This window comes from Barbatula barbatula (genome assembly GCF_947034865.1).
Source record: "Barbatula barbatula genome assembly, chromosome: 5".
NCBI classification, from domain to species: domain Eukaryota; kingdom Metazoa; phylum Chordata; class Actinopteri; order Cypriniformes; family Nemacheilidae; genus Barbatula; species Barbatula barbatula.
This window is the reverse complement of record NC_136769.1, coordinates 18053961-18081165: the sequence shown is the minus strand read 5'-3', so window position 1 is coordinate 18081165 and position 27205 is coordinate 18053961. Positions and strand designations below refer to the sequence as shown.

General features: G+C 40.5%; 2 protein-coding genes across 22 annotated transcripts in view; both read right to left on the bottom strand.

The window, feature by feature from the left end:
- Positions 1-355: 355 nt before the first annotated feature.
- prkcsh (PRKCSH beta subunit of glucosidase II) lies at positions 356-6392 on the bottom strand. Of its 21 annotated transcripts, none has more exons than XR_013786642.1 (18): positions 6298-6392; positions 5803-5935; positions 4862-4978; positions 4564-4659; positions 4416-4473; positions 4081-4198; positions 3881-4010; positions 3654-3738; positions 3490-3568; positions 3303-3386; positions 2879-3043; positions 2333-2423; positions 2139-2208; positions 1949-2038; positions 1780-1854; positions 1471-1570; positions 1166-1389; positions 663-816 (listed from the first exon to the last, which is right to left on the bottom strand). XR_013786642.1 is itself a non-coding variant. In XM_079456059.1 (18 exons), the coding sequence occupies exons 2-17, from the start codon at positions 5894-5896 to the stop codon at positions 1243-1245; spliced, it is 1599 nt and encodes a 532-aa protein (XP_079312185.1). In that variant the 5' UTR covers positions 5897-5935; positions 6294-6350; the 3' UTR covers positions 663-816; positions 1216-1242. The 21 variants fall into 21 exon arrangements, 15 of the variants coding, with proteins under 15 accessions (XP_079312175.1, XP_079312185.1, XP_079312178.1 ...); XR_013786643.1 differs by having other exon boundaries at positions 6294-6350; XR_013786644.1 differs by having other exon boundaries at positions 2885-3043; positions 6294-6350.
- Positions 6393-7257: 865 nt separating this feature from the next.
- pde4a (phosphodiesterase 4A, cAMP-specific) overlaps positions 7258-27205 on the bottom strand; it is a 52430-nt gene continuing 32482 nt past the window's right edge. Inside the window, exons 2-16 of the mRNA XM_079456756.1 lie at positions 25095-25280; positions 24771-24807; positions 24514-24587; positions 23699-23748; positions 22749-22861; positions 15321-15414; positions 15033-15196; positions 14705-14803; positions 13487-13651; positions 13273-13372; positions 11369-11523; positions 11146-11268; positions 10846-11028; positions 10269-10738; positions 7258-7850 (exon numbers count right to left, since the gene is read on the bottom strand). Of these exons, the coding sequence (XP_079312882.1) occupies positions 7844-7850; positions 10269-10738; positions 10846-11028; positions 11146-11268; positions 11369-11523; positions 13273-13372; positions 13487-13651; positions 14705-14803; positions 15033-15196; positions 15321-15414; positions 22749-22861; positions 23699-23748; positions 24514-24587; positions 24771-24807; positions 25095-25280 (2020 nt within the window). The 3' untranslated portion in view covers positions 7258-7843. The remainder of the gene's footprint in view (positions 7851-10268; positions 10739-10845; positions 11029-11145; positions 11269-11368; positions 11524-13272; positions 13373-13486; positions 13652-14704; positions 14804-15032; positions 15197-15320; positions 15415-22748; positions 22862-23698; positions 23749-24513; positions 24588-24770; positions 24808-25094; positions 25281-27205) is intronic.

Here is a 27205-nt window from a genome sequence, read left to right as displayed (position 1 = left end):
TGGCCAAAAAAACCTGGCAGCAGAAGCAAATGGGCGAGGCACTGAGCTGTAGAAAAGGGGTCAGTGGTCACTCTGTTTCTCAACCAGTTGTATTTTGTGTCAATATTAAGTTAGGACACAGATTTATCTAGCAACGTTCTTCTGAAACCATTTTCCAAGAACAACAGAACATTAAACGAACAAAACAAAAATCGATCAAAAGTAGAACTTCTGATCTCAGTGTCTGTGTGTCACGAATAAAAATCTCATACTTCCAAACATGAACAAAGACAACGCATAACAAAAGGGGAAAAAATAAACCTCTCAGTTGAGTTTAGGATATTTATGACTGGGATTTCAGCTGAAGACGCTTGAGGACTTTTTCATGGAATTGTTTAATTATTTGTACTTTACATGCCAGAAAAAATAAAAGATATGAATCTCAGTGTTTCCATTGTGCTTGTTATTTTTTGTACATCACGCTCACACAGCACACGAGTCATGACTATAGAAAGAATAATACATAGTTACTATTAGGTGAAACGGCTTAATATTTAACAAGTCACTTTCTACCGCAAGCAACAGAGAATGTTACAGTTCATAGTCTAGAGTGTAAAACATTAACCTCAATTACCAACTATCATCTTTTTGTTGTTGAACAAAATCCCAACGCAACAATTCTTCAATGTAAAGCTGAATTTATTTGAACATTATCCACGGAATGTGAGGCAATAGGATTCTACTACAGCAATAAAAACAAACATTACAGTAAACCCTAAACTAATGGAGGAGGTTCCTAAAGAGCTAACAGGAACTGAACTGTTCCCACACACCAACCTAAAGATCAGGAGAGACAGAAACAAGAATGTAAAGATATAACAAGGCACTTTGTGCACATAAAATGATGATTCGGCACTATGTGCATCAGTACATTTACTAATGTTGCTATAGCGACAGGTGAAGGAATGTTACATCAATCTTAAGTACAGGCATGAATTCACAATTATATGTATATTCCATAATGCACTTAAAGACACACCTAAGCTACTAACATTAAGCCGCAGTAAACTGGCATCACTATGGCAGAACAGAGACCCCATCAAACTTGAAAAATTATCATTCCAGGGGTTAAGTAAAAAGACATGTTTTTTCTTCAATAGTAATCGAATCTTAAACAGTGTTGTACATTTTCAATAGACTGTCAGCGACAACATCTGTATGCATCTCAGTGCACACCATGCATTGATGAGCAGCAGGTGGAATCTAAAGCTCCGCATGAGTGTGTGTCGAGGGGTCAGTGTTCGATGGCTCTTGGCACACTGCAGGAGTGATGAATTCCATTAGGTATTCACAGCGGCTCGGCTCTGAAGTGGAGGTAACCACGGTCTCCTTCCCACAAGTCAGCTTCACCTGACAAAAAAGCCACGCTTTAGCAGAAAACCTCCCAGTATGAATAACACAGTGGAAGTAATGAAAGACACTGGCACTTACTGTAGTTGATCGGTTTGGACCCTGCCAGCACCCGGTGCCATGTTCGTATTTCATCATCAAGTATTTATTATTTTCAGGCCCTGACCAAGCTCCCCATGTCCTGCGAACATGTGCATCTCCCATTAAGGACAGGCCAAAACATTAACATAATGATATTACACATTCCAGAAAAGCGTTCAGTCTTTAAAAAATAACAACTCAAACCACTTTAATCTGTCTAGCTGGTGTTTGGGTCTGAACAGAAAAAACATGTATGAATCATCTTGAAAACAGTCCTTCAAAACAGACCAGGCAGGCTTGGCCTCTTACCCAAGGTTGGTCTCTGAGCCTCCATACTTAGGTTTCTGTGAAACCCGATTAAAAGGACACAGTCTGTAGATGTACCTGAGGCAAACACAGCATACTTAATAAAAACAAACTACAAACAGCATAGAAACGGTCTAAAACCATCTCCGAATACAATGTCATTTTCACTTACTCGCTAGTGGAAAGCTCATAGCACTGGCTGTACATGTAAGTGAACTCTGCATCAGGGCCGAAATCAAAGGACAGCTCCTTCTCGATATTCCTGTGATGCAATCAGAGAGTAACTCAAAACTGTGCTTATCACTACACACCAGAGTGTACACAGGGACAGAGAACGCTGGCGATTCAAAGATTTGACAAACCTGATCTCATCATCCGCCTCCTTGAGAGCTTTCTCAGCCTCATTAAAGTCATCTCTAGCCCTCTGAGCAGCTGTGAACCACAGAAGCAGTCAGCCAACAAAAAAACTCTCAATTGAAACTGACTAATAACAATCCTATTTCTATGCAGCATGTGGTTAAATGGTCTTTCTGTGTGGACTGTCAGCTGAACCAACCATCGGTAAGAGCCTGAGTTTCAGCATCATAAGGAGGCATGGCTTCTTCATCCTCCTGACTCTTCTCCGGAGTCGTAATACTGGGCGGAGCCTGAAAACCCACAACAACTCTTATGTAAAAACATATATTCTTACATCTCCACAACATGCCCTTTAAGATACAATGTTACAAGACTTTTTTCCACTGTGCCTTAGTACAGTATAAACATTCTGTTAACATTTTCTCACCATTTCAAACCTGTATGACTTACTTTCTTCTGCAGAACGCAAAATATATTTTGAAGAATGTTGGTAATAGAACAACACTGGTACCCATAGACTTGCATTGGTTTTGTGTCCATACAATAGAAGACAAAGAGTACCGCCGTTGTTCGGTTTCCAACATTTTTCTAAATATCTTATGTGTTCTACGGATGACAGGAAGTCATACAGGTTTTAAATGACAAGAGGGGGAACAAATGATGGCAGAATTTTCATTTTTGGGTGAACTGTCCTTTTAAAGGTTACACATTCTAAAGGTCATTGGGTTTATTTTTTGATACAGACTCTCACTTTATCATCCTCTTCATGATATTCATCTTCATCCTCCTCCTCGTCGTCGTCTTCCTCAGAGATGTCCTCTTCTGGATACGGCTCAGAGTCGTTGTCTCCGACTGGCTCCTTCACTTCTTCACCGGGTGTCTCCACTGGGGCAGATTCAACAGGCTGAGACTGGAAGAAATACACATGTTAGCCGATTGTTTTTATAAGGGAAGAATAGGAAATGGCTCTTTAATAAAAAAAGGGGCTTAGAAAAAAAATATACGCTTTAAAAGGTTTAGGTTTCACTTGCAAAGGACTATAAAATAAAGTACTTTATATGAAAGTCTATCGCAAGTGGAAAACAACAGTCCTAAAAGCAATTCCTGTGCCCTTTTCAGAATGGACAAGACACTAGATATGATGGTTTCGCTGGTTCTTCTCTACTGACCTCTGATTTGTACTTGTCTTTAATGTTGGTCCAAACACTTTCAAATGCTGATGTGTCCACCTGGTCAGCGTCTCCCATGAGTCCCTGAGTAAAGCAAGTCAGTGAACATCCCGTCTCGTGAGAAACTGAGGTTTTATATCCAACGTGTGCTGCCTTTTAACTGGGAAGTGTCGAAATGGTGAAGTACCTGAGCCTCAGTTTCACTCAGTGTGCCATCAGCATCTGGGTCCAATTCTGCATGAGACTGAAGCTCCGAAACAGACACCCTGACAGAGAGACAACATAGTATTAGTTAATTCACTCTACACGTAAAGAATCAGAGAGAAACACATGTGCAAATGCAACACTTACACGCCATCTGCATTGTCATCCAGTTCCAAAAAGGCTTCAGCCATTTTAGCTTTATCTTTCTCAAGGCGGATAGCTGCCTTTTGCTCTGAAATTGAGAAAATATATACAAGAATTGCACAAGCTTACGACGTACACATATAAATTCTATGATGCTGTTAATATCACTGCAGGCAACATGGAAAAACAGGACATTTGACTTCATAGTCGATGTAAACAGCTGCACCCACCTTCCCAGGCCTTGAGGTGGCGCTCCTTAGCTTCCTTCTCAGGCTGCTCTGCTGTTTCCTTAACTGTCCTCATCGCTTCAACTTTCTCATCTAGCTGTTTCTTGTTTTCCTGCATTCCAGTTAGCTTATCCTTCAGAAAAAAATCATGGCATATTAGCAAATCTCAGTATTTGTCATTCTTCCGTCTTATCATCTTTTACCTGTTTTTCTTGTTTGCCTTTCTTGGCCTCCTCAATGAGCTGCCGTTTCAGCAAAAACCCCTCTCTGGTGATCTCAGCCATCTTCTGAAGAACCTCTTTTTCTTTACGTCCCAAATCCCTGAGAAGATATTGCACACCATTCAGTGCGTTTCCTTATAATGTTTATTTGCCGGCATAATTTGTCACATACTCCATTTGAGCAGTTGTGAGCGCTTGTGTTCTGGAACATTTATTTACACATAACTGAACATTTTCAAGTTTTTCACAAAACCTGTCCGGGAAAAGAATGTAATAAGCTTTCCCCTGGTAAGCCATTTCCTTTAATCACTACTCACTTGCAGGTATTTTCACATTTGGCTCCGCTGTTGTACTCATCAGTAGTGTCGCAGCAATCTGCAAGGAAAACAAGATTTCAAATGCAATGCCATTTACTAAATCATTAAACACAGCTGAGGAATATACACAGATGCCGAGTCATCTTACCACAGATGCCATCATTAATACGGGAGGATGGGATAAAGGTGGGCCTGTATCCAGCGTTAGTGCAATGAAAGCTACCGTTCGGGCAAGCAGCGGTGCCTGCGGACAGACATAAGCAGGACATTATATAAAGTAATCGTACAATTTCACGCTACACTTTATCACCACATAACAGGCGCAAATCTATGATTTGTGCCGTCACTAGTTTGTAATAACTACCAGAACAGAACATAGCCTTTTTCACGTAGACTTTAGATTTATACATGTTATTTGAGATTAATGAAGATGTGAATTTAAGTACCTGGCTCATCCGAACCATCTTTGCAGTCACAGTAGTCATCATTCACTCGGTCAAAAGGAATCGTCTTAGATCCATCTAAACAAGTGAAGGGCTTGTTCTCCTCATAAAACTGCCTCTCTTTATACAATTAGAAGAAAACGAAAACAAAAATGATTGTATAAAGGGATAGCTTGGCTAAAACAATTACTGATAATTGATAATGATAATTCTTTCCTCATGTCATTCTAAAATTGTTTGACTTTCTTCGTTTCGATGAATGTTGGTAACCAAATAGCATTGGACCCCGTTGAGTTCTTATCACACAAAACCACATTTATCAAAATGATCTTCTCTTGTATTTTACAGGAAAAAGAGATAAACAGTTTTTAAACCCCATGAGAGTGAATAAATGTTAAGGGCTAGCGTGATTTTCAATTGCAAGTGAACCCTCCCTTCAGCCTCCGCCCCATTTATGAGCATCTTATAGAACGCAATACATTAGTTCAGAACATAAATGCAGAGTGTTGTAGCTTTCAAATGACGACGCATAGTTTGTAATAGTTGACCCGATAATAATCTAAGACAAAGGTAATAAAAATGCAGACACGATAGAAAACGCTTCTTCCGTGGGCTCTGTGCGTGTTAAAGGAATAGTTCACCTTCTGCCATTATTTAAACACCCTCTTGTCATTTCAACCCTGAATGACACAAAAGATGATATTTTGATAATGTCGGTAACCGAAAACTGTTCACACCAATGTCAATGGGGATCCACAGTTTTCTGTTAACAACATTTTCCTAAATATATTATTTTGTGTTCTGCGGAAGAAAGAAAATCACATGTTTAAAATGGAAACAGATTTTTCTTTTTGAAGTTGAATCACTCCTTAGGGTTTAACAGGATTATTCAGAATGAGAATTAAATGCGTTTGTCACAAATGCAATAACTGCTATTAGTTTACTTGTTAATGGCACTCCTCGTGGCCGATGAATCTCCACAGGTGTCCCCAGGCTGACACTAAAGACCAAAGTCAATAGCAGATGCACACAGGTCATGATGCCGCAGGTCAATGCAGACTTCCAATGCAGGGCGACCTTGGAGCACAATGAATTCACAAAGCTTTGGTAAATTTAACACGAACGTCGACTGAAATAAAACAGATCATATTAATACACGTAAGAGTCAGTCAAATACACAAATGCAAAGCCAGTCGAGGGTACAACACGTTCTTAAAATGTCTCAAGACACATCATCCTGCTTAATTCAATCTGAAATGGCTTCCGCGCACAGTCACCTCAGTATAATGCTTAAAAAGACGCCGATCTTGTACAATGCATGATTAAAACCACACACTATCGCTCCAGTAAATATACATGTTTCAATCAATGCACAGTTAACAAAGTGTGCGATTATTACAAATGATAAAAATGTAATTAAAAAGGCGCTCTGTACCTACTTCCGCAGTACGCTTGAACGCGCGTGTGACGTCACCCAGCAAGCAGACCGGTGTTCTCGTTTGATTGGTGGATTTAAGTGGCGATATGTGGCTTTGTGGGTAATGTATTTTTTGGGACTTTCCTGCACATATCACAGGAAAATAAAAGAAAGGGAAACAGATTTGGAGAGAAGAGGAACCACAAAGCTAAGTAATATACATCAAAACCAAAATACTGGATAGTATGTGCATGATTCACCTCACGGTCGCTTAATCCTTTCATTCGGGGAATTTGAACCGGTATGTTAATGAGCAGTTCAGCCCAATATTAACTCTCTGTGATGGTTAATTTACTCATTCACGTATAAAATAGCATGAATATATATTAGATTTATACTATAGGGCAGAGTGGGGTTAGACTTTGGGTAGATTGATATACCAACTTAATCACGTTTGTTGGAATTTGACCGCACATTTAGGATATTTTCCAGAAAGGTGGCTCATTTTCTTGAGAACCACATAAGTAAAAAAGGTTCATGTTACCTTAATCTCCCCCACCTTTATCTAACACTCATTGTTTTTTTAAATACAAAAGTCGACATCTTAAACTCTATAAATATTTTAGAAATGGATATTTGTCGATATACATTCGGCCTGTAGGGGTCAGTAAAGCGCCACCGTTTGATCAGTCAGTATGCTATAGATTTCAAGCATTGCAGTGCAGTTTTTGGTATATGTGATATATGCTTATTTTTCTATATGGATTTTCAGATGTACAGTATAAAGCCAAACGTTTGTATTAAACTACACAAAGCAGCCTTATTGCTGGCAACGCTTTAACATGTAGCGGTTATTGCAACACGAGGCTGCGTATGAAAATAAAAGGAAACCGATATGCATGTATTAGAAAAATCATCCTTTATTTGTATTTTCAACACACTTTACAGTACTGAACAGTGAAAGAAAAAAAATATACTGGTATATATATATCTATATATATTTGTTTTTATATATAGCTGTTTGCTTATTAAATGCATTTTATTCACAAAATGGCAACTCGGTTCTCTCAGAGGAAAACCTTTCATAAAAATAATATAATATAAAATAAATTGGACACATTATACACATTACAGCAATATAATGTACAAATATTACAATCATTTTCCTGTGTTTTCTTTTCAATTTATATTATTACCATAACTTGTGAACAAGTAACATATTATTTAAAGCCCAGAGAATAACTTCATTGGAGTCTCATGAGGCATGACATTAAAATATAAAGAAAAACGGTTCTCGGATTAAGCCACGTCATCTTTCTGTCTGTCAATTGGTCATTAACCTCACAGAAGTATTAAAAATCCTATTAAAAGCCATTCCAGTGCAGATTATTAACACAGTAGCTGATGTTGCTTAGCAGAAAATGGCATTTAGGACCAAAATAAAGTCGTTCGGACCGAGCCATTTAAAGTTTTCACCCTGTGCCACACTATACAGTTCCCTCCAATACAGAAGTCAGTATACTGTATACCATACCATTTATACCATATACGCCCTGATATCAGCCATCTCACAACCTAGAGAAAAATAAAGTGCTGGTTAAGACAAGTTTCAGAAATGATGATGAAATGATTAGTCTGTTTTCCAGTACAGTTCAAATATACACATTTGAAAGTGGCGGGATCTTTACTAAACTATCCCAAAAAATGACAGGAGAAAGAAAGGCGTGAGTATGAAATTCCACAATTCATTTACAATTCATTACAACTAAAAGTGACATTGTTTGATTCTGATTTACAATTCAACATTACATTATATACAAAACAAGCAGTGATTAGTCTACTATTTATATTAGATAGTAGTTTGTTTGAACCATCAAACCAGAATGATACAAAAATAAAAACTGTTCAAAGAAAACACTTTGTTTTTCCTTTTGATATCCAAAAAGAATGGCAGCAAGGAATTAATCGTAATAATTTCTTAATAAGAAACAATTGCTACAGTGTCGTGTTAAAATGGCAAATATTATTTGTTAGCTTAGCGCTCACAACGGTAACGTAAAGTGTCACAACGAAGCATGTTTTAGGTAAGACAGGCGAACGTATATGGGAATGTGACCAATTCACACCGATCGATCACGTAACCCCCGGTCATCCCTTCTGCGGTTCAAACTCATACGTCATATATTATGACATACAGACATGTACGGTTTTCACATACACACCGTTATGACCTCAAGTTTCTGCTCTGACAGGCACAGGCTTGTGTAAAGCTAAGCTACTGACCAGCAGAAACTAGCTTGTCATGTTTCAACAGAGATGCTCGCCACTGCTGACCGAAATATAGCAACAAACGGTTCATTCGACTGAAATGAAATCATACTGAACTTTCGAGAGGTGAGAGAGAGGCGATATTGCAGTTCTAACCTAGCTCCTCATTTCTCAACGGACTCCTCTCTCTACCATTGAAACGCTGAAAAAAGACAACAATTAAAGATGCCGGACATTAAAGTTTCATTTAACAGTATGACCTGCTTTTTCTTTCTCGTCTTACAAGACAAATCCATACCTCTGACCACATGCCGATGGTGCTATTGTGAAAGAATGAACATTAAGCAAGGCATATAGACATGAAACGAACACTAAAATGTGATATAATGTCAACATTAAACCCTGCAGTTGACATTAAGGCAAAAAAGCATCAAACTCAATATGGCTGCGAGTGACTCCCTGCACTTCCAAAACCTTCCTGTCACAGACTTTCTATTTCTTCCTTTGTTCCACCACTTATTGCCTCTCCAACTTATCATCTCATTCCTTTGGCAAACCGTAACAAAGTGTTTTTGTGGAGTACACCGAGGACGTATTACCGGCGCGAGTGGGTGAAGGTGAGAGAGTCTGTGCGTGCTGCAATTGAGGAGGCTCAGTTGCAAATCTGCCAGGAATGGATTTTTACGAAACAGAAAGAAGGCAGAACATATGTTTCCAAGCGTCACATGGCTTATCCTCAGAAAGTGACTATCATTAATTATTCACATGGAAAGTGAGGGCAGTCTGCGAGCTGTGACGTGATAAATCCTAATCTAGGCCCCAAATGCTCGGTCAGCATGAAAGCGGCCGAGGAAGACTCACGAATGAGAAGGAATTATCACGACGACAACGCCAATCATAAACGATGGAGATTGCTTAAAAAGAGACACTTAAAAATGAAGACAAAAGCAGACACTCCTGTCCCACGATGCATTGCTTCACAACAGCTCCAGAGTTGAAGCTGGTGGTTCAGAAAGGCACACGGCCATCTTGCACTGGTAGCACTCCAGGGTAAAGGGAAAGAGGGGGTGGGACCCACAAACAAATCATGCCATCCATGTCTCCTGCTTTCTTCAGATGCCCTCGTTCCTCCAGCGACCTGGACAGCAACTCTTTTCTCTCTGCAGGTGTGTTCTTTTTATTTGAGGATTTTAGTCCCTGTTTATAATGCTTTAAAACCGATTATTGACAATCCATGTTGAGATGGCTTTTTCCCAAAACAATTCTTTCAGATCCAAGCCCCCTGAACACATACACAGACGCACAGCTGTGTGTTTGCATGGACGGTGCGGTGTACTTATTTTAGGTTAAAATCTAGATGAGACTAATAAAGGGTGTACTTATTGATTGGTGTGTTTGTGTATGTGTGGAAATTCCAGAGTGCTACGCTGACTCAATGGCCCATTACAAACCCCACCGTATATCTGTTTCCCCTTAAAGCCTCGCCCTTTCTTCTGGATGGACTCTAGCATTCACTCGAAATCTACAGTTGCTGTGTTAAATACTTCTCTAATATTGTTTTGTTCCCTTTTTGAAAAATAAAACTAAATGTCTTATTGGATTGGTACACAAGACTTGTTCTGTTCATGGTCTAGATATCAGAAACAGAAGAGTCCTATGTGATTGGTAGAGAGAGAGTTTTTGAAGTATGCCCTGTGGTCCAGACAGATGTTCCTTGAGTCTTACGTGTCATCGGTTGGAGAGGACAGTTTCTCTTCCTCCTCTGTCTCCTCCACCGGACTCTCGTCAGACTGTCTCTCGTCCTCCTCCTCCACTACTGACTGAACCTGCAGTCGCCTCCGTCCCGACCTCTCCACCACCACCTCTGTCATCTCCTCCCCCTCCTCCATGTTTTCTTCCACCTCCTCAACGTCATCGCCGTCCATCTTTTCCTCCTTGTCGATGTGGTTCTGACTGGCAGGCCCGTCCTCCTGTCCCGTCTCTCCTTCCAGGGTGAGCTCAAACTGGAACTTGTTCGTGCAGGATTCGAGCTCGTTGTCTGGGCCATCGGGAGGTGGAGATGGGCTCTGGGGGATGGTGCTTTGGTACCAGTCCCGGTTGTCCTCGAGGGTGTCCAATATTTCCTGAGCGTCAGGGTGGACCAGGTCCCCCCAGGTCTCCCACAGCGGATGCACAATATAATCGATAAAGCCCACCTGCATGAACAAACAATGGACAGTTTAGGAGCTGTATGTTGGAAATTGCATGAATGCCTGAGAATTGATATTTTTGCGAATGAACGTGTGGGTGTTTGCATGTGCACCTGACTCTTCTCCACAGACGCAGTGTGTTTGTCACACATGGGGCTTATTTCCATCCCACGCTCTCGTTCTTTATCGCCCTGCCGGAAGAACTCCTCCATAATGCGCTCTGTCCACTGTCTGTACACTGCCAGGGGCTTGGTTGGGTTACTAAGGTCAGCACAATGCACCATGTTCCTCAGGACCTACACACACATTTTTGAATAAGTTTATCCTTTACTCTGGTCTGATCTGTTAAATTGTTGCAATTTCTATTAGGTAATTTTTTTTTCATGCACACATCCATGTTTGTTGGTAAATACCTGTATCCGGTCATTATAATGGTCCAACATCAGAACTCCAGAGCTGGTCACCTTCTTGGTCTCCACCATTGTCTTTAGATCCGCCAGCAAGCTCATATGCTTTGACATGTCAGTTGCCAAAACCTAAGTAGTCAAGTGGGATGATTTACACTGGAGAAAAGATGCAGGCCTTCCCAAATAAATAAGAAGTTAGAAGCATAAAACACTGTGTACAGCAGCTCACCATGTCAATGACCAGTTTGCGCAGACTCTGCCGCTGTCGTTTGGTGAGGTTCTGAAAGATGTCACAGTTCTCCTCATGCAGAAGCTTGAAGCCTACAGCCAGGTGATGGTTCTCCAGCACGGACTCATCGTTGTACATTAATGCCAGTTCTGAGTCTGTAAAACACAGCAGATGAGACTTTCAGTACTTCTCTCTAACTTTTTGCAAGGTTTCAGTCCTAAAGTCTGTTTACACTGTGACTAAATTCGGATGACATTTTATTTTGTTGTGGCACGTCACTAGTGTCCAGTGTAGACAAAGTGTAAACATTAAGTATCAAGCCTAAAATATACCTTCTCCAAAAGGCATACCTTGCCCTGTCAACACTTTCATTTTCGTGGGAGCCTCCTGTTTTTCACATCGATTGCCTGCCACCTTCCTGTTTCGTTATTCCTTTATAAACTGTTCCTTTTTCATCTGAGATGAAACTGCGATTAACTCCTGTAATTACCATAACCGCCATTGCTAACCAAAAGGAGTCGGACATGGAGTGTGATCGCGAACGAATGGAGTGGGATGCTCACAGGTCTCAGGGATTTTGGTACTCAAATGTTGACATGTATGCCAAAAGGGGACATGAACTATCATTCAAAATTAGGGATGCACTGATATGTACATTTTGGCCGATAACGACAACCGATGATTCTTTCACATTGGAAGCCGATATTCGATGTATTGGCCGATACAGTGTCTAGATTTATTCAACAAACAAAATATAGATGTTCTTCCCTAGCAACCCAGAAATATGTTCTTAATAGCCACGAGTCTAACAGGTCTCAAGACAGAAAGCATTCAGACAGCAGTCTGATTCAAACAATATGCTTCAGTTCCTATAATTTACACATTCAGAAGTACTGTATCTACATACTGTACCTAAATCAACAATGTTTTGCTAATAGCAGTAAGTGAATGATCATGACAGAAAGACAAAACTGTACATGATTTATCGGCTATAATATATCGCCCTAAATTTGATTATCGGTCGATAACAATTAATGATCATTTATCGGCCAATACCGATATGGCCTATAATTTATTGTGTTTCTTTAATCAAAATTCTCGGATGAGCACCCTGGTTCACTCCTTATCAGGTCAAAGGTGAAATTAAGATGAAAGACCCTAGGAGGGGCTCACCCTCTTCAGTAGGCAGTAGATTGCTTAACATCTTGCCGATGAAATCACGTTCAAGCATTTAAAATGATAGCAAGCACGAATGTAAAGATCTGCCGCAGTTTTGGTTGAAGTGAAGAGGAGACTAAAACCGCCTCATATCCAGAACAGACAGCAAAAGCTTGTCTGAACTGGTCAAAAACAATAAAGCTCCATCAATTCACTTTGTAATGCTACAGAATAGATAGAATTAAATGTACAGTAACTATTTTAATCTCAGTTTTGACAAACATCAGGATCCGTCATCTGCTTTATCAAACCAGCAAAACAAGACATCTTTAATAAATGGTCTTTGCACATACAGTCAGAAATGTTCGGTTTCTATTTTGGTGCTCGTTTGTATGTAATTGTCAAAACGCCTTGCTACGGATGCAAAAAATGCAGAAAATCGAACCCAGTCCAAATAGTTTTATGACGAACGAAAATATCGGAAGCAGTGTTGTGTCAAAGAGATTGACACAACATGAGGTCATATACATTTTTTAACACGCAGAAGTTTCAGACACAAATTTCAGACTCGATGTGCTATGGCCTTTAGTCTTTATAGACCTCTGATCAATCTCATTATTTATCAAACTAGCAAAACATGACAAGAAAGCTAATCATTATTGAAAAGCTGAACCACATTTTCAAAAGACTGCTTTCTAATAAACTGGGACTCCGTAATCAATACAACAATGTTCCAGCATACTTACTGGTGTTGATGAGGAACTGGTTGGAAACTCCAGGATGATCCACATCATGGATGGCAGCAGCAAACAATGCAGCCAAGATTTCCAGATCAGTGAAAACAGCCTGTTGGGCAGATTGTATGATAATTATGTTAGAAGTTCAGTGGTGATTTGGCATTTGTGAACTGTGATATCACATATGCTCTTTGCTTTTGAATGAGTTAACATGTGTACTCACGTCCAATGCTTGTGTGGAGAGCAGCACATGTGTGGACTGTGTGACGTCTGCGGCATGCAGGCTGTTGTGATAGGCCACATTGGCATGGTAATGATCTTCCAGTGTCATCACATAGGTGATAAATGTGTCCACGGGGATACTAAAGGTCTTCATCAGATCCCGTTCCTTTACAACATCACAGATCATTGACAGTGTGTTTAATAAAATGATGCAAAACATCATTATAAATGACAAAGACGTTTGCTGTTGTACTAGTAGCAATATGTACATAAAGCTATAAAAATCAACAAGTTAAAAAGTAAAAAATGTTTTGAAGAATTATTTAACGGCATTTTGGTGGCATTCATTCAAAATCCCATCCCAGATGTGACTTTCATTCTTTTTTAAAGTAATTCAAAAGCGAATTCATACTTTGAACTTATTTAGTGATATTAAAACCAAATCACGGTCGCTTGAATCATATTACTGAATGGTGACACATTGGGAACTTTGAATCTCATTGGTTCTTGTGTGTCATGTGATATTTCTTCATGAAGTATGCAAGAACCGATGATATTTAAAATGTTTCTGATGTCTAGAACTGGTAGGCCTGTGTCTTTGTTTTGGTTTTAATATTGCTGAATAAGCCCAAAATAATATTTCTCATATACACCTATTGTTTCACTTTAGAATACATTTATAAACACACTGGAGTTGTTTGGATTACATTAATAACAGATGATGTGCTTTTGGGAGCTTCAACATTTTGGATTCCACAAAAGAAGTTAAAATGATGTCATTCAATATAATCAATATATTATTTGTTCGTATACATCAGGGATGCCGTGGGGTTCATTTTTGGGTGAACTATTTCATTAGTAGCTTTCCAGGTAGATTGTTACACGAATCTTGGAGATGTTGCCACCATTTTTATGGTTGTAGGTTATCTCAGTGTTTCTGTCCCTTCATTTAACATCAGACTGATTCAATGATGGTGAGATCAGATCTCTGTGTGGGCTATATTATGCTCTTTATTCATGCAAAAATTACAGTTAAAATTAAGAAAATGTTGCGACATTGAGATTGATACACAATACACCAAAAACAGAAACTTCTTAGGCACCTTTATGTACAGTATATAAAACACCCTGTCCATTCTTTATGCAAAACCCCACTGATTGCATTTGTTGTTTCTCAAAAACACAGCAACATTTATAGCAAAAGCAAGAGACAACATACCTGGAAGATGGCAAACATGATGCAACTCAGAGGTCTGTTATTGGAGAACTCTGCCACATGGAAGATATTAAGGCCCCACTTGTTTAAGTCATTCAGCTCCTTTAAAGATACAATGATTTAATTATAAAAACTAATTCCACACACTGCCATTTCTGACGTAAATAATCTGTTATGGTGGGCGAGGGGATGCTGGGAAAATATTTTGTTAATGTGGGCACAGTGACCTTTTTATTTTGTCATCAGCAGACTGCGGATTGTACTGTATGTGTACAGCATTTTCTAGGTCATTATAAATACTTTTGAAGTAAGTTGTGTTTATAGGCCGTACCCTTGCCAGATCGTCTTCCTGCTCGGTCTTGACCCCGAAGCGTGGCAGAGCAGCACTGGTTAGGCTGGAGCTGTGTGTGAGCTTCTTGACACCACTGATGTGAGACATCGGTTTCTCTCGCTCCCGCTCTGTAGGGGATGGAATCTCCACCTCGTTCTGCTTGTCTTGAAGACAACAGAGATGTGAACATCAACAGATGACGGCTCATTTAAACCAGTTAAATATAATGGAGAGGTGAAACTACTGCATCTCTGTAACTTCTGAAAATAGAAATGCATGTTCACTTACCTAGGAAAGTAGTGGAGATGTATTCAGACACCTGATTCCCAGAGCGACTCATCTCAGATAGATGAGACAGTTCCCTGTTTAACATCCTCTTAAACTAGAGATCAGAAATGGAAAGATTGAGACAGACAGGGGAAAAAAGAGAGCAATGAGTGTTTTTGCAAATACGCTGTTTATGAAAAGGAATACACACATTTTGATCTACGTGTTAACATGTTTGTGCAAAAATTCACGATAACCAGAGCTGTTAAATGTTTTCACCTGGGTGCATGATGAATATATCGTTGTAAACCTTTCCCTCATTTGTATTAACATGTTTACTTTAATATCACTAAATTTCTGCATGACATTCAAATAAACCAAATGCCAGAATCCGTATCATTGTGTGTTTAGAGGAAAAACCTGTATATTTACATTTGGAAGACGCTTTTACCCAAAACGACTTACATTGCATTGTATTATACATTTGTTTCTGACTATGTGCAATCCCCTGGGATCAGACCCATGACCTTGGCGTTTCCAGCGCCATGCTCTAACCACTGAGCCACAAAACGTTGCTTTAATTAAAAGGAGATTGTAATAAAAACACAAGATGCATCAAATATATGCCACGAGTGAATAAAATTGTGCAACTTCAGCATATAAGGCAAATCACACAAGCACTCAGCACGACGCCACCAAGACCCCTGGTTTGTCCCACTGACTGGTCCTTCACACGTTACAATCTCCATGGAAACCAGCAGGTTTCCTTAGCAACTGCCTCCTCACAGTCCCTCCTGCAGCACGATGGGAGCGAGGCGATGGGTTGGGTGCCAATCTGAGAGAGTAGGCAGGTGTCTGTCTGTGACCTCCTCCAAGGTCAACACTCTCTGTATCACTCTCCATCTCTCCTCCATTCTATCTTTATGTGTCTCTGTACGCCTGCATTGTCTCTCTTGCTTTCCTTCGTGTTCCCTTTTTATTCTGCTGCTACATAATGTTGCGTCTTTTTCTTATATTACGTAGACATGCATATCACACAGATAAGATGCAAAGATCAGCATGTTTTAATGCCAATGTAACAAGTAGACAAAATGTATCATATGATAGTACTAATGCAGATATCTTCTGTGGCATATTAATCTCCACACTGAATTTACAAACAAGGGTCTGTCTCTGTTCCACAATCAAGTTTGGAGTTTATATAAAGCTTCATTTACATAATTCTCCTCCTTTGCATGTGTGTGTTACACACTGTACCATGTCTCTGTCCGTACTGTGCTGAGTCATTAGTAAAACGTTCACAGGGTGCCAACTGTTTGGAGCATTAATCCTCTAGAGGACCAGGCTTCTGCCAGACATTGTGAGGAAAAAATTAATACAAATATGTGTTACTAGGAGACCACGATACTATCCATTTCCTTTATTTACTAAGACTGAGCAAGCTGGATGTGTCCATCAAAAATGGCAGGAGCATCACATTCATTTACATTGAAATGATTCATTTTATAGGCAACTTTATATCATACTAATTGTAGCATTGAATATGTTATAAATACCTTAATGAATGTAATATTTTTAATAAATAATACTGTAATGTATCTTGAATTTGCTAAAACTAAATGTTGTACTACTGCACACATTAAAGGGATAGTTCGTGCAAAAGTAACTTGATTGCCCTCATTTCGTACAAAACCTGCATGTGACTCTTTCTTCAGTGGAACACAAAAGAAGATATTTTGAAAAATGTCTCAGTGGTTTTCTGCTATACAATGGAAGTCAATGGAGGCCAGTGTTGTTTTGATTCCCAACATTCATCAAAATATCTTCTTTTGAAGAAAAAAGTCATACAGGTTTGGAATGACATGAGGGTGAATAAATGATGAAAACATTTCAATTTTTGGGTGAACAATTCCTTCAAGCAACACAGATACCCACATCTATCATTCAGCACTTCACTTTAAGGAAATGTGTGCACACATCACAGTTCCCTGAAACCACAGAAGGAATGCTATCACCACTGCCTAAACTTAAGCCTTGTCATTACTGACTGGAATTATCCAACTTGTTTTTTAACCCGGAAGTCAATGATGTGACGTACTTCCTTTTTGTCTCGAGACTTCCGTTTTATTAGCCAGCTGGTGGAAAACATTGGAAGCGGTGCCGCGGGAGCACACTCAAAACACTATTGAAACAGCTCTGGTGAATATTTTTCGCAACCGTGATGTATTACACACTGGGAGGATGAAGTGGCCTGAAATATCATATGAAGATATATTCAATTATTTCGTATTTGTTTGAGTTGATGGGTCTTTGAAGCTATAAAAACACAGAGATGCAAGTTACCAGTGTTACATGCACAGTGGAAAGTCGGTTGAAATTTGTACATGACAGACCACAAATTCGTGTTTATAAAAGCAGATGGGAATCACAGTCAAAGTGGAGCAAAACATTCCTGGATCCTTACAGCTAATAACGGAAGAACGGAGACGGTTGGTTGCTTTTGTATTGCAGGTCTCCACCGAGCTGCAGCATCCATCGCAACTTTCTAAAAATCAACTCAAAACAAACTAACCAATAACTGTATGCTTTTATGTCTACTACTTCAGCTTTAATCCTCATATGGTAAACTAGGCTATCAGTACTGTTTAGCTTCTTGACAAAATGTTAAATGTGCTTTGGATAAAAGCATCTGCCAAATGAATGAAAATGTAATGTAATGACAAGGCAAGTCCTGTAACTGTTAGTCATGCAGCTGTGATTCGCTGGCAGGAAGTTTTGCTTTAGCCTGTTGAGTTTTAAACTGCACTTATAATGCTAACAACAAATTTTTGCCTGCTGCTAATATTATTATACCACTATTTGCATACTGTTTATTTGGTTTTGCTAAATGTGGATTGTTTATATATACTCTATAATAATAATATTTTTCAACATTTAGTGTCACTCTCGCCATAAATGCCTGCCTTTAAACGATGTTTATTAGTTATTGTAGTCAAGAAACAGTCAAGGAGAGAGGGCATCCAGTAGGCTAAAATAATGGATGCAGATCATAGAGTGTGCGACATCCAGATTCAGCTCTGGTGCAGGGATTTAGGTCAAAACAAATGTTTTGTAGATTTTTTTCCTTTGTACCGGGTATAATTGGAACCTCTAACTGCACACATTAGGCTTGTATCTTTGGGTTCCATGATAAATATTAACTAGCCAGTCAAAACAGCACACTCGTCTCACTTGCAATACGTCTGTCATTAGTTATAGTGGCTCACCGGAAGTCTAAACACAAACAGCTCAAAGATGCCGGCACCCACATTTACGGCAAAAACAAGGTGGATACAGGACACATATTAACATCAATGTCAAACAACCGCACATATGTTCAGGAACTTAAAGCAAGACAAAAACTGGCCCTGCACTAGCACTCAATAGCCAGACGGAGCCTGTTTCCAGGGTAGTACGAGACAGTGCAGAAGCTAAGGATAGAGGGGACAGGTGTGGAGGAAAGAGAAAGGCGTCTTTTGACACAAGCCCACTGGGCCACATGTTCACCATCCTTCCACACTGAGACAACATAAGATATGTGCAACAGCGGCACCATTTTCTCCCTGCCTGTCAAAGTCAAAGAAAAAAAGTTCAAAGCTAAGGTGTAAAACAACACTTCACCACAATTCCGACTCAAAACAATTACAGCTCACTTAACTCTTTTTTTCTGTCCTAGTTCTCCATATCATCATCATGCAGAGCACACAGCCTTCCTATTTACATTTTGGAAATAGAGATCAAGTGACCTTTTCATGCGGGCCCTACCTGGTCCCACCAGCCAATGAGCCAAGGTTTGGAGCAGGTTTCACAGAACAGATCCATGAAGGGGGTCCTACGTTCAGTGGCCTGACTACCCTCGTCCAGCACTCCATCAGCGGCTGCCCCGAGCTCCAGCTCTGACCCATCCCTCCCCTGCAGGGTGCTGTAGCTGGAAGAGTGGGCCAGCCGGAAGCCTCCGGGCACAGGTGAGGGGCAAGATGAAGGCAAAGGTTCAATGGCCTCCACGACACCCATGCTGAGGGTGACGGATGGCGCAGGCCGTTGGCAAAGGCAAGTTGCGCGAAAGTGCACAGGGGCAGAAGCACGGCGGGCGCCCCAGCGGCATGTGGGTGTGGTCAGGGTGTGGGCAGAGAGGCCGCAGCCTAGGAGGCCGGGGTGCTCCAGAGTGGCGGCTGCCCCTGAAAGGAGGGGAGCAAGCGGGGTGGAAGTCTAGCGTCTAGCGCTCGCGAAAGCTGTCTCTCTACATGCAGCGAGCCGATCCAGAACCTGGCCCTCCTGAAAACCACCCAGTGGGGTCCACGGCGATCTGCTTGTGAGTGTCTCCTGTGAACGGCCCGCCAGGAGCCGCCCAAATCCACAGGCCGTAGGGACTACATCTTATCCCAGCAGCTGACCCGGAAAGCGGCGAGAGGTATGACGGACAAAGATGGAGAGTAAGAGTCTGAAGGGCACGAAAAGGATGCGGTGGGAACGAGGACACATACAAACCCCAGGAGGGAAGATGGAGGCAGACAGCTAGCAGAGTGACAGAAACGGAGGGATGACAGGAAGAGGACGACAACAACAACAGTCAGACAAGTAACAGCAGGAGGAACAGACAGTGATGAACAGACAGAAATGCCAATGAGAGTCGACCCGTGGCCACAAGTCAAACTACAAAAGAGCGGTGGTCTGGAAAAACATCCTCTTGCTCTGTATCTTTGCGACGACGCCCCTCCCCCACCACAGAGGACCGGGGCCCAGCATTCCCAGCGAGTTGTGTTCGGAGCGCACAGTCCAGGGAACACAATACTGGTCCTGTCAGTGCAACACGGCTCTCTTCTGCAGCCCTGCAGTTTAATCCACACACAGATGCGGCGATGCGGTTCGGCCGATGCTCTGCCTTTTGCTCCCTGGATGCTGTAGACAGTTCTCGCAAGCTAATCAGATGCTGTGGCAGGAGGCGCGTGCTTGGGTGTGTGTGCTTGTGTGCGTGTACGCGATCTCTGAATGCGCATGTGCAGCAGACGGCATGTACGAGGGTAGAAAAATTTAGAACCGTCTGTGTGTGTGTGTGTGTATATATGTGTGTGTCTATGTAATAGTCTGGGAACAAGGAGGGGAGGGAATATAGGCTTTGTGCATCAACGCTAATCTCAATATGAACGCGTTTGTGTGTGCATAAGGGTGTGTGTGTGTTGATGTGTGTCATCTGTCTCAGCATACAAGCAAGCACCCCTGCCTTCTATTCACACGTGGATGAACACAGACACACAGTCTCCACAGAGACACTTCTTATTACACACGCACTGAAACAAAAGCATGAGTGGGAAACAAGCATACAGAAATACGCATCCACTGGATTCACTTACAGGGTAAAGAAAATGATACTGTTTCTTTAAATGGAGATGCTATGGAAGGGGACAACCGATTTTTCATTGGCCAGTGTTTAAATCACATGCTTTATGGCCACAGCGAAGAGCCAATGGTTAAAAACCGGCAGGCTAGACCTTGCTACTGCTCGATAGCAACCAAGGTTACAGCAGAAACACTGGCATCAGGACCAAACCTCACAACCACACCCCCCCCTTCTCTATTTTATGCCGTCCCCATCCTTTTCTTGCTCACTCAACCCTGTTCTCTCTTCTACACCTCACAAACCACTGCAGCACATATATAATCCTTATACATGATTATTAAATAGAAAAATAAATGTCACTTGACATACTGGCAAACAAAATGCGTTCAAGGATATTTACAAACTGTGGACCACAGACAAAAGCAAATCCTCTCATTGGCAAAGTCTCTTCTTTTTGGATTTTATATTGGAGTGATAGTATGTATAGTGTATGTGCATCTTCAATGCAGACTGCTTGAACATATAGTTTGCACCTGATATTAGAATCTTTCTTGGGGGGTCAGGTCAGACACATTTACACTTTTGTTTGGATTAGGGTAAAAATACCTCTGATTTTATAACTGAATATATCACTTGCTGCATCATTATGGTCCTGCATATAAAGTCCAAAAATTGTTTTGTTCTGATAACTCCAAATGTAATGTTTATAGCAGAATTCTCAGTACCTGTATCAAGTGTAACTTAATGTTTCAGATAATCAGTCAATTCAGTGTTTACAATGGAAATGCATTTTTAGCACTAATATAGTTAGGACACATTAACATCCATGGTCACAACTGGGAAACAGGTTTTCCTGAGTTTTGAATAAACATTTAACTTTATAAGTTGCTTTGGAAAAAACTTTACACTCATAGAGTACCTCAGAGATTATGTATTTTTGTATACAAACCCGGAAGCGAGTTAGCATTTAAGCACTTGCGGTTCCATCGCTCCAAGGTCTATGGGTTATTTGAATGGGTCTTTGGTAAATTGTCTGAAATAAGGTCTGTGGCTAACAAAACCTCAAAAAATTTTAACGTTTTAATACATGACATAAGATACAGCCGTTATGCCCATAAGTTTGAGAGAGACCAGGTGACAAATGGCTCGTAGACGACCTGATTCTGGGCCAGGGTGTCGTGAGTGGCAGAGCAGCTCCTCGCTGCGATCCATTGAAAGTCATCCCCGGGTCCAACCTTTTGTCTGAGAGCGTCACTTTTACAAGACCTTTTAAATGTTTTAAGCTTTATTGTGTCCTTAAACGCCGGTTGCTAACAAGTTGCTAAAAGCAACTACTTCCTTTGGCGGGGACATTAGACATCGTCGCGCATATAAATCTAAGAGATAATGCAACATGGGCACAAATCTCTAAAAACTTTGTTGGGGATTCATTCACGGAGTTATCACTTGCCAGGGAGGGGAACATGTAATAAAGCTTGAAGAGTTTGGTGGTGGTGACGATACTGTAGTCTGTTTATAGCCTCGTGTTAGCTGATTGTATTTAAGCTTCACAAATATTGTTCTTATAGTTTCGTCAACGTAAGTTATATTTAAAATATACTGTAGCCTATATATATAATAGCATTAATTCTATATATTATATATTTAATATCTTACCTTTCTTTTGTTGCTACTATTTGTTTAAATATGTATTTACTGTAAAGCTGACTTGTGACAATGCAAAATGGCGAAATAAATCTGAAATTTAAAGTGTTAAAATAATGAATAAATAATTTATAAAAAAATAATAAGATATTTAAGTTAATACATTGTTTGCTGTTTTCCTTTGGGTCTTATTCTTCAGTGAGCAACCTGTAAAGTGATTTTCACTATAGTTTTCCACAATTGTGTTAACTTTTTTAAGTTTCCTTTTTTTTCAATCTGACTGTATAGGGTTTAAAATACATGTTCATGATTTGCTGAAGAAGTGTTGGGCCAAAATAGGTTAATATCAGGTGCAAACAGGACCAAAGACAGTGAAAACTCCTAGAAAGAAGCAGGCAGCACAGATGCATAAGTGATTCAAGAAACACCTTGTTGGAGGCCATATCGCTAACAGAGCGGTGGGTCTGAATGGTCTCCAGCTGGTCCAAACACCAGTCGAGTTCCTCCAGAGTCTCCCGGGCCAGCTGCTGGTATGTCTCATCTACACGGGACAAGAGACACAGCCATCAGCATCTCATCACATACAGCTGATCTAACACTCACTACGGGGTGCAGTGTGAACTTTCATTGTGAACAGTGGGGATGTGCTTCACTGGCAGGAGGACACAAGCAACTGCCTGAGTGATGTCTTGAGAGGGAAACTTCCAAGCATGAATATTTCAAGAGCTTCATATGGAGAGATCAAATGCCTCATGCATAATGGATTTTTTTCCCATTGCAAGACTGAATCATTTTTTAAAACCCAAAATAAACACGAGCACGAGCTAAGATTGAGACGGTCACATTTATGAACTGTGACAGGAGTTACACCGATGGGTCTAATTTAAGTACCATAAGGATGTATGATAGTGACTTTGCAACTGAGAAATTCAATATAAATCACATGAGATGTAAGAACATCTGGATGCGAGATCAATTTTGCATTGAACAATCTGGATCCCAAATGTAAACATATGGTCCAGTACCTATGGATCTTTAAAGCGTGTGAGCAGGCTGCTTTCTAACTTAAGGTCTATATAATAAACTGGACATTTTTCAAGATTAATGTATCAGCTTTATTTTATCATGAAGCAGGTTGAACTATTTTTCAGTTGATATGCTTCAGAGTTTACTTTTCTAGCTGCCAAGTGGCATTTGTGGCTGCTTCAGGAATCTAGAAAGCATTCCGTCCATACGGCTCCACTATTTCTGATGCTGTCATGCATTTCACTGGCAACGGGGCCTACAACAGGAAGTGTGTGCATGAATGTGAGAGACGCTGTGTGGGAGATAGAAAGCTCACCAATGACTAGGTCACACTAGCCTACAGTAAACATACCTGAGAGGGTTGCTGGGGGAACAGTGGGTTGGCTTGTCACTGGTGACCTCCTGTGGACAAAAAGAGAATTGCATCAGAAGAAGTGGTGGAGGTCGCCCTCTTCTGGCGTGAATGCTGATGTTCACATGAATAAATCCTAGTGACATAAGATAAATATGCATGTTTTTTAATATATGTTTCATTGTAGAGTGATTGTGGATGTGATGGCGGGGGAGCTTTGTGAGAAAATGACACGGATAGTTCACCCAAAAATGCAAATTCTGTCATCATTTGCTTACCCTCTTGTCATTTCAAACCTGTGTGAAAGAAGATATTTTCAAGAATGTTCTGCAGAAGATTAAACCGGTTTGGAAAGACAAGTGTGGGAGTAAATGATGACAGAATTGTCAATTTCGGGTGAAATATCACTGTAATTTAGTCATGCATGAACTGCCAGGAGTTTTTATTTGTGTTATGCATATTTTCAGCTTATTTGATTGTTCAGCTTGATTTGTTTGAGAGCACTTTTTACTGTAGCTGTCCACAGTAGTGATGTGTGAAAGGGTTCATTAATTTACTTCACAAAAAAATACAAATTTATATATTGCATAAATAAAGAACATTTACATTTCTAAAAATGAAAACGTTTGTGGTGGGGAAGGATTGGGAGATTTAAAAATCATTACAGATTGAGTCCTAATTGATAAACGAATAAGTACCCAACATCATCGAAGAAATGTGTTGAAATAACATGGTATTTATCATGACGACTTGCAAATGTAAAAACCTTACAGAAAAAGAAACAGTTGCACTGAAGCTGGAGGAAGTGAACTGACTTGTTTGTTGTGGGAGTCGTGACATTGGCGAGAATGGTGAAGTTGCTTCTGACAGTTCGTAGACTAGCCAACACCTGGGTGGAGGAGGAGGAAGAGAGAGAGAGAGAGAGAGAGAGAGAGAGAGAGAGAGAGAGAGAGAGAGAGAGAGAGAGAGAGAGAGAGAGAGAGAGAGAGCAGGTCAACTCCACCTATGCAAGTCATGACACACAATAAGCCCTCATTATATACTGTTTGCCAGTCAAAACAGAGGGGCTTACCTGAGCAAAGGGGGTGACTATGAGATCTTCAGCATGACTTCAGAAAGAAAGAGAAAGCAATAAATAGAAAGTTTAAAAAAAAACATTGCTTTGGTAATATTGACTTTATTTACTAGGTCAGGCAATCAATCAGCCGTGCAGGTGTGAGGTCACTATTGGGTTTCTGAGAGTGTAACAGTATTATATTGAGATGCGTAAAGAGGGATTTAGTTGATGTGCTTAATTCTGCAAGGGAGTTTGAGGATAAAAGGCTTTCTTTAAGGCTTTTAAGAAGTGAAGAGTTAAGACGTTAAACAGTAAAGGGGACTGAGGGAGACGGCTTACCCCTCGCTGTTGACTGAGGAATTTCGGGACATGGTCTTAGGGGACATGTCATAGTCAGAGTCGGAACGGTACAGAAAAGATTCCCTCCTCTGGCTCTGAGGAAATGAGGGATGGACCACCAGCCCCGGACTCGCCTGCAAATCCATAGGGCTGCGGCCAGGAGAGGGCCCATTCTCCCCATCATAGCTGCGGAGAGAGAGGAAAGAGAGAAAGTAAAAAAGCATGCCTTGTTATTTAGTTTAAACAGATTTAGTTTCGATTTCCGGGATTAGGCCTACAAAGCACAAATAAAGATGTGCAACACAAACAATCGTGATTGCCTCTTAGTAGTTAGAGAAAAATGCTCTCTGGATGACTAAAGAGATGATGAACACTGTGTCTCCATGAACAGCCAATAAAAAAATCAACCAGTCTAATCACAGAAGAATCCTCAGCCGCCAGTTCCCAATTTACATTCTATGGGTGCTTTGGGGTTTAAAGGAATAGTTAGACTTAACATTTTAATTATGTCATTGCTCACCCTCGGATTGTTATTTTTCTCTCAAACATAAAAGTAGAGTTTGCTAAATCTCTTTCATACATGGACATCTTTTAATCTCAGAAAAGGGCAAACTAAAAACTGTGAAAAGAACACTTTGAAAATAGTCTTAATATCTATATTTTCCATACATAGAGTAAAGATACACTTTAAGAGAAATCCAGTAAAAAAAAAAAATTCCGACAGCTGCCAGTAAAATACATTAAATGAAAGTAGTTTGATGACTTTTTACCGTATTTAAAAAACATCCCATAAAAGTGTATTTCTGCCAGCTGGGGCGCCACTAAAATACCGTAAACAACAGTGTAACGTAAAATTATACATTTTTCATATAATTTGATGTCATTTGAAAAATAAGTGACAAAATTCTGTAGAATTGTTATTATTTTTACATTAAAAGTGAAAAGTCTGTGAACAAAGCATATTTTAATATACTTTTAATAGCATAATGTAAAGCATCATTTGAACAAATTTGATGATTTCAAAGTTTGATTCCCATCTACAATAAGACAAAACATTCTACATGAAGACTCTTCAAAGATGATTTATCTTTTATCTTAAGTTTAGGACTATTCCTTTAAGCTTTAACACTGCACACTGACATGTGCGGAAGGGCTAAACCATACAGTTTTGGCATTAAACATGTGAATAGTGGAAAAGTACCAGATACAGTGTGTGACCCCATCTGGGGTTATAATACAGACTGTATTTGTTTAGTTATCACGGCTCTGTGATAAAGAATGAAGACTAGTCATCCGGAGAGCCTAATGACCGCAGAGCTGAAAGTGAGCATGAAGCCGATTGCAGGCCACCCGGCGGTAATAAACAAGATACATAACGCCACCAAATCTGGCCGGCAGATTGCGTCATAAAAGAATATAAACAAGCAGTAAGGGGAGTAAAGAGCACGTATAATCTTTGTCAGATACACATCCATTAACAATCTTGTGACCAGAGGTCAGAATCCACATCACCTATTCGCTGCCACTAAACCTGACTCATCTGACAAAGCGGCTGCCCGTGGAGCTGCGGGTGTGGTCGGGTGTTGCTGGGCTCATGGGCATATTGACAGGGATGTCGCATGGTTCCCACAGCCTCAGCTCTGGTTCCAACCTTCTCTGAGTCATCCTAGGAATTATGGGTGCGCTGCACCAGCGAAACCTCAAACCAAAGCCTACACTTCAGAGCGAAGCGTCAGAACATGGCGCCTGCCAAGACTTCAGTCTCTCTCTTTCGCTGTCAGTCACTCGTCCTCCCCCTCACTCCCTCGCTCTCGCAGACAAAATACTAAAAGCCCTCTTCCCACACGCAGCGCATGAGGCATTTCAGATCGTCTCATGCCCCTAACTGCAGAACCCACAGTAGTTTCAGCCTCTGGGTATAGAGAGCTCCTGTCTCTGTGCTGCTGCTGAGTGAGATCACGATTCATCGTGAGAGCTATTACATATATTTGACAACTATTAAATCAACCTGCAGTGAAAAGTGGCTAGATTCAAACACATGAAATGAATTAATGGATTTTTAACGTCAGCCCTGTTACCCACATTATCGCTACCCAAATTCCAAACTAATA

Coding starts and splice junctions, on each gene's coding strand:
- prkcsh (XM_079456055.1), bottom strand. CDS start 5,896: ATGACCTGTGTGCATCTGCTATTGACTTTGGTCTTTAGTGTCAGCCTG. Junction 4,199..4,415: donor AAATGTGAAAATACCTGCAA/GTGAGTAGTGAT, acceptor ATATCTTCTCAG/GGATTTGGGACGTAAAGAAA. Junction 1,855..1,948: donor TATGAGCTTTCCACTAGCGA/GTAAGTGAAAAT, acceptor TGTTTGCCTCAG/GTACATCTACAGACTGTGTC.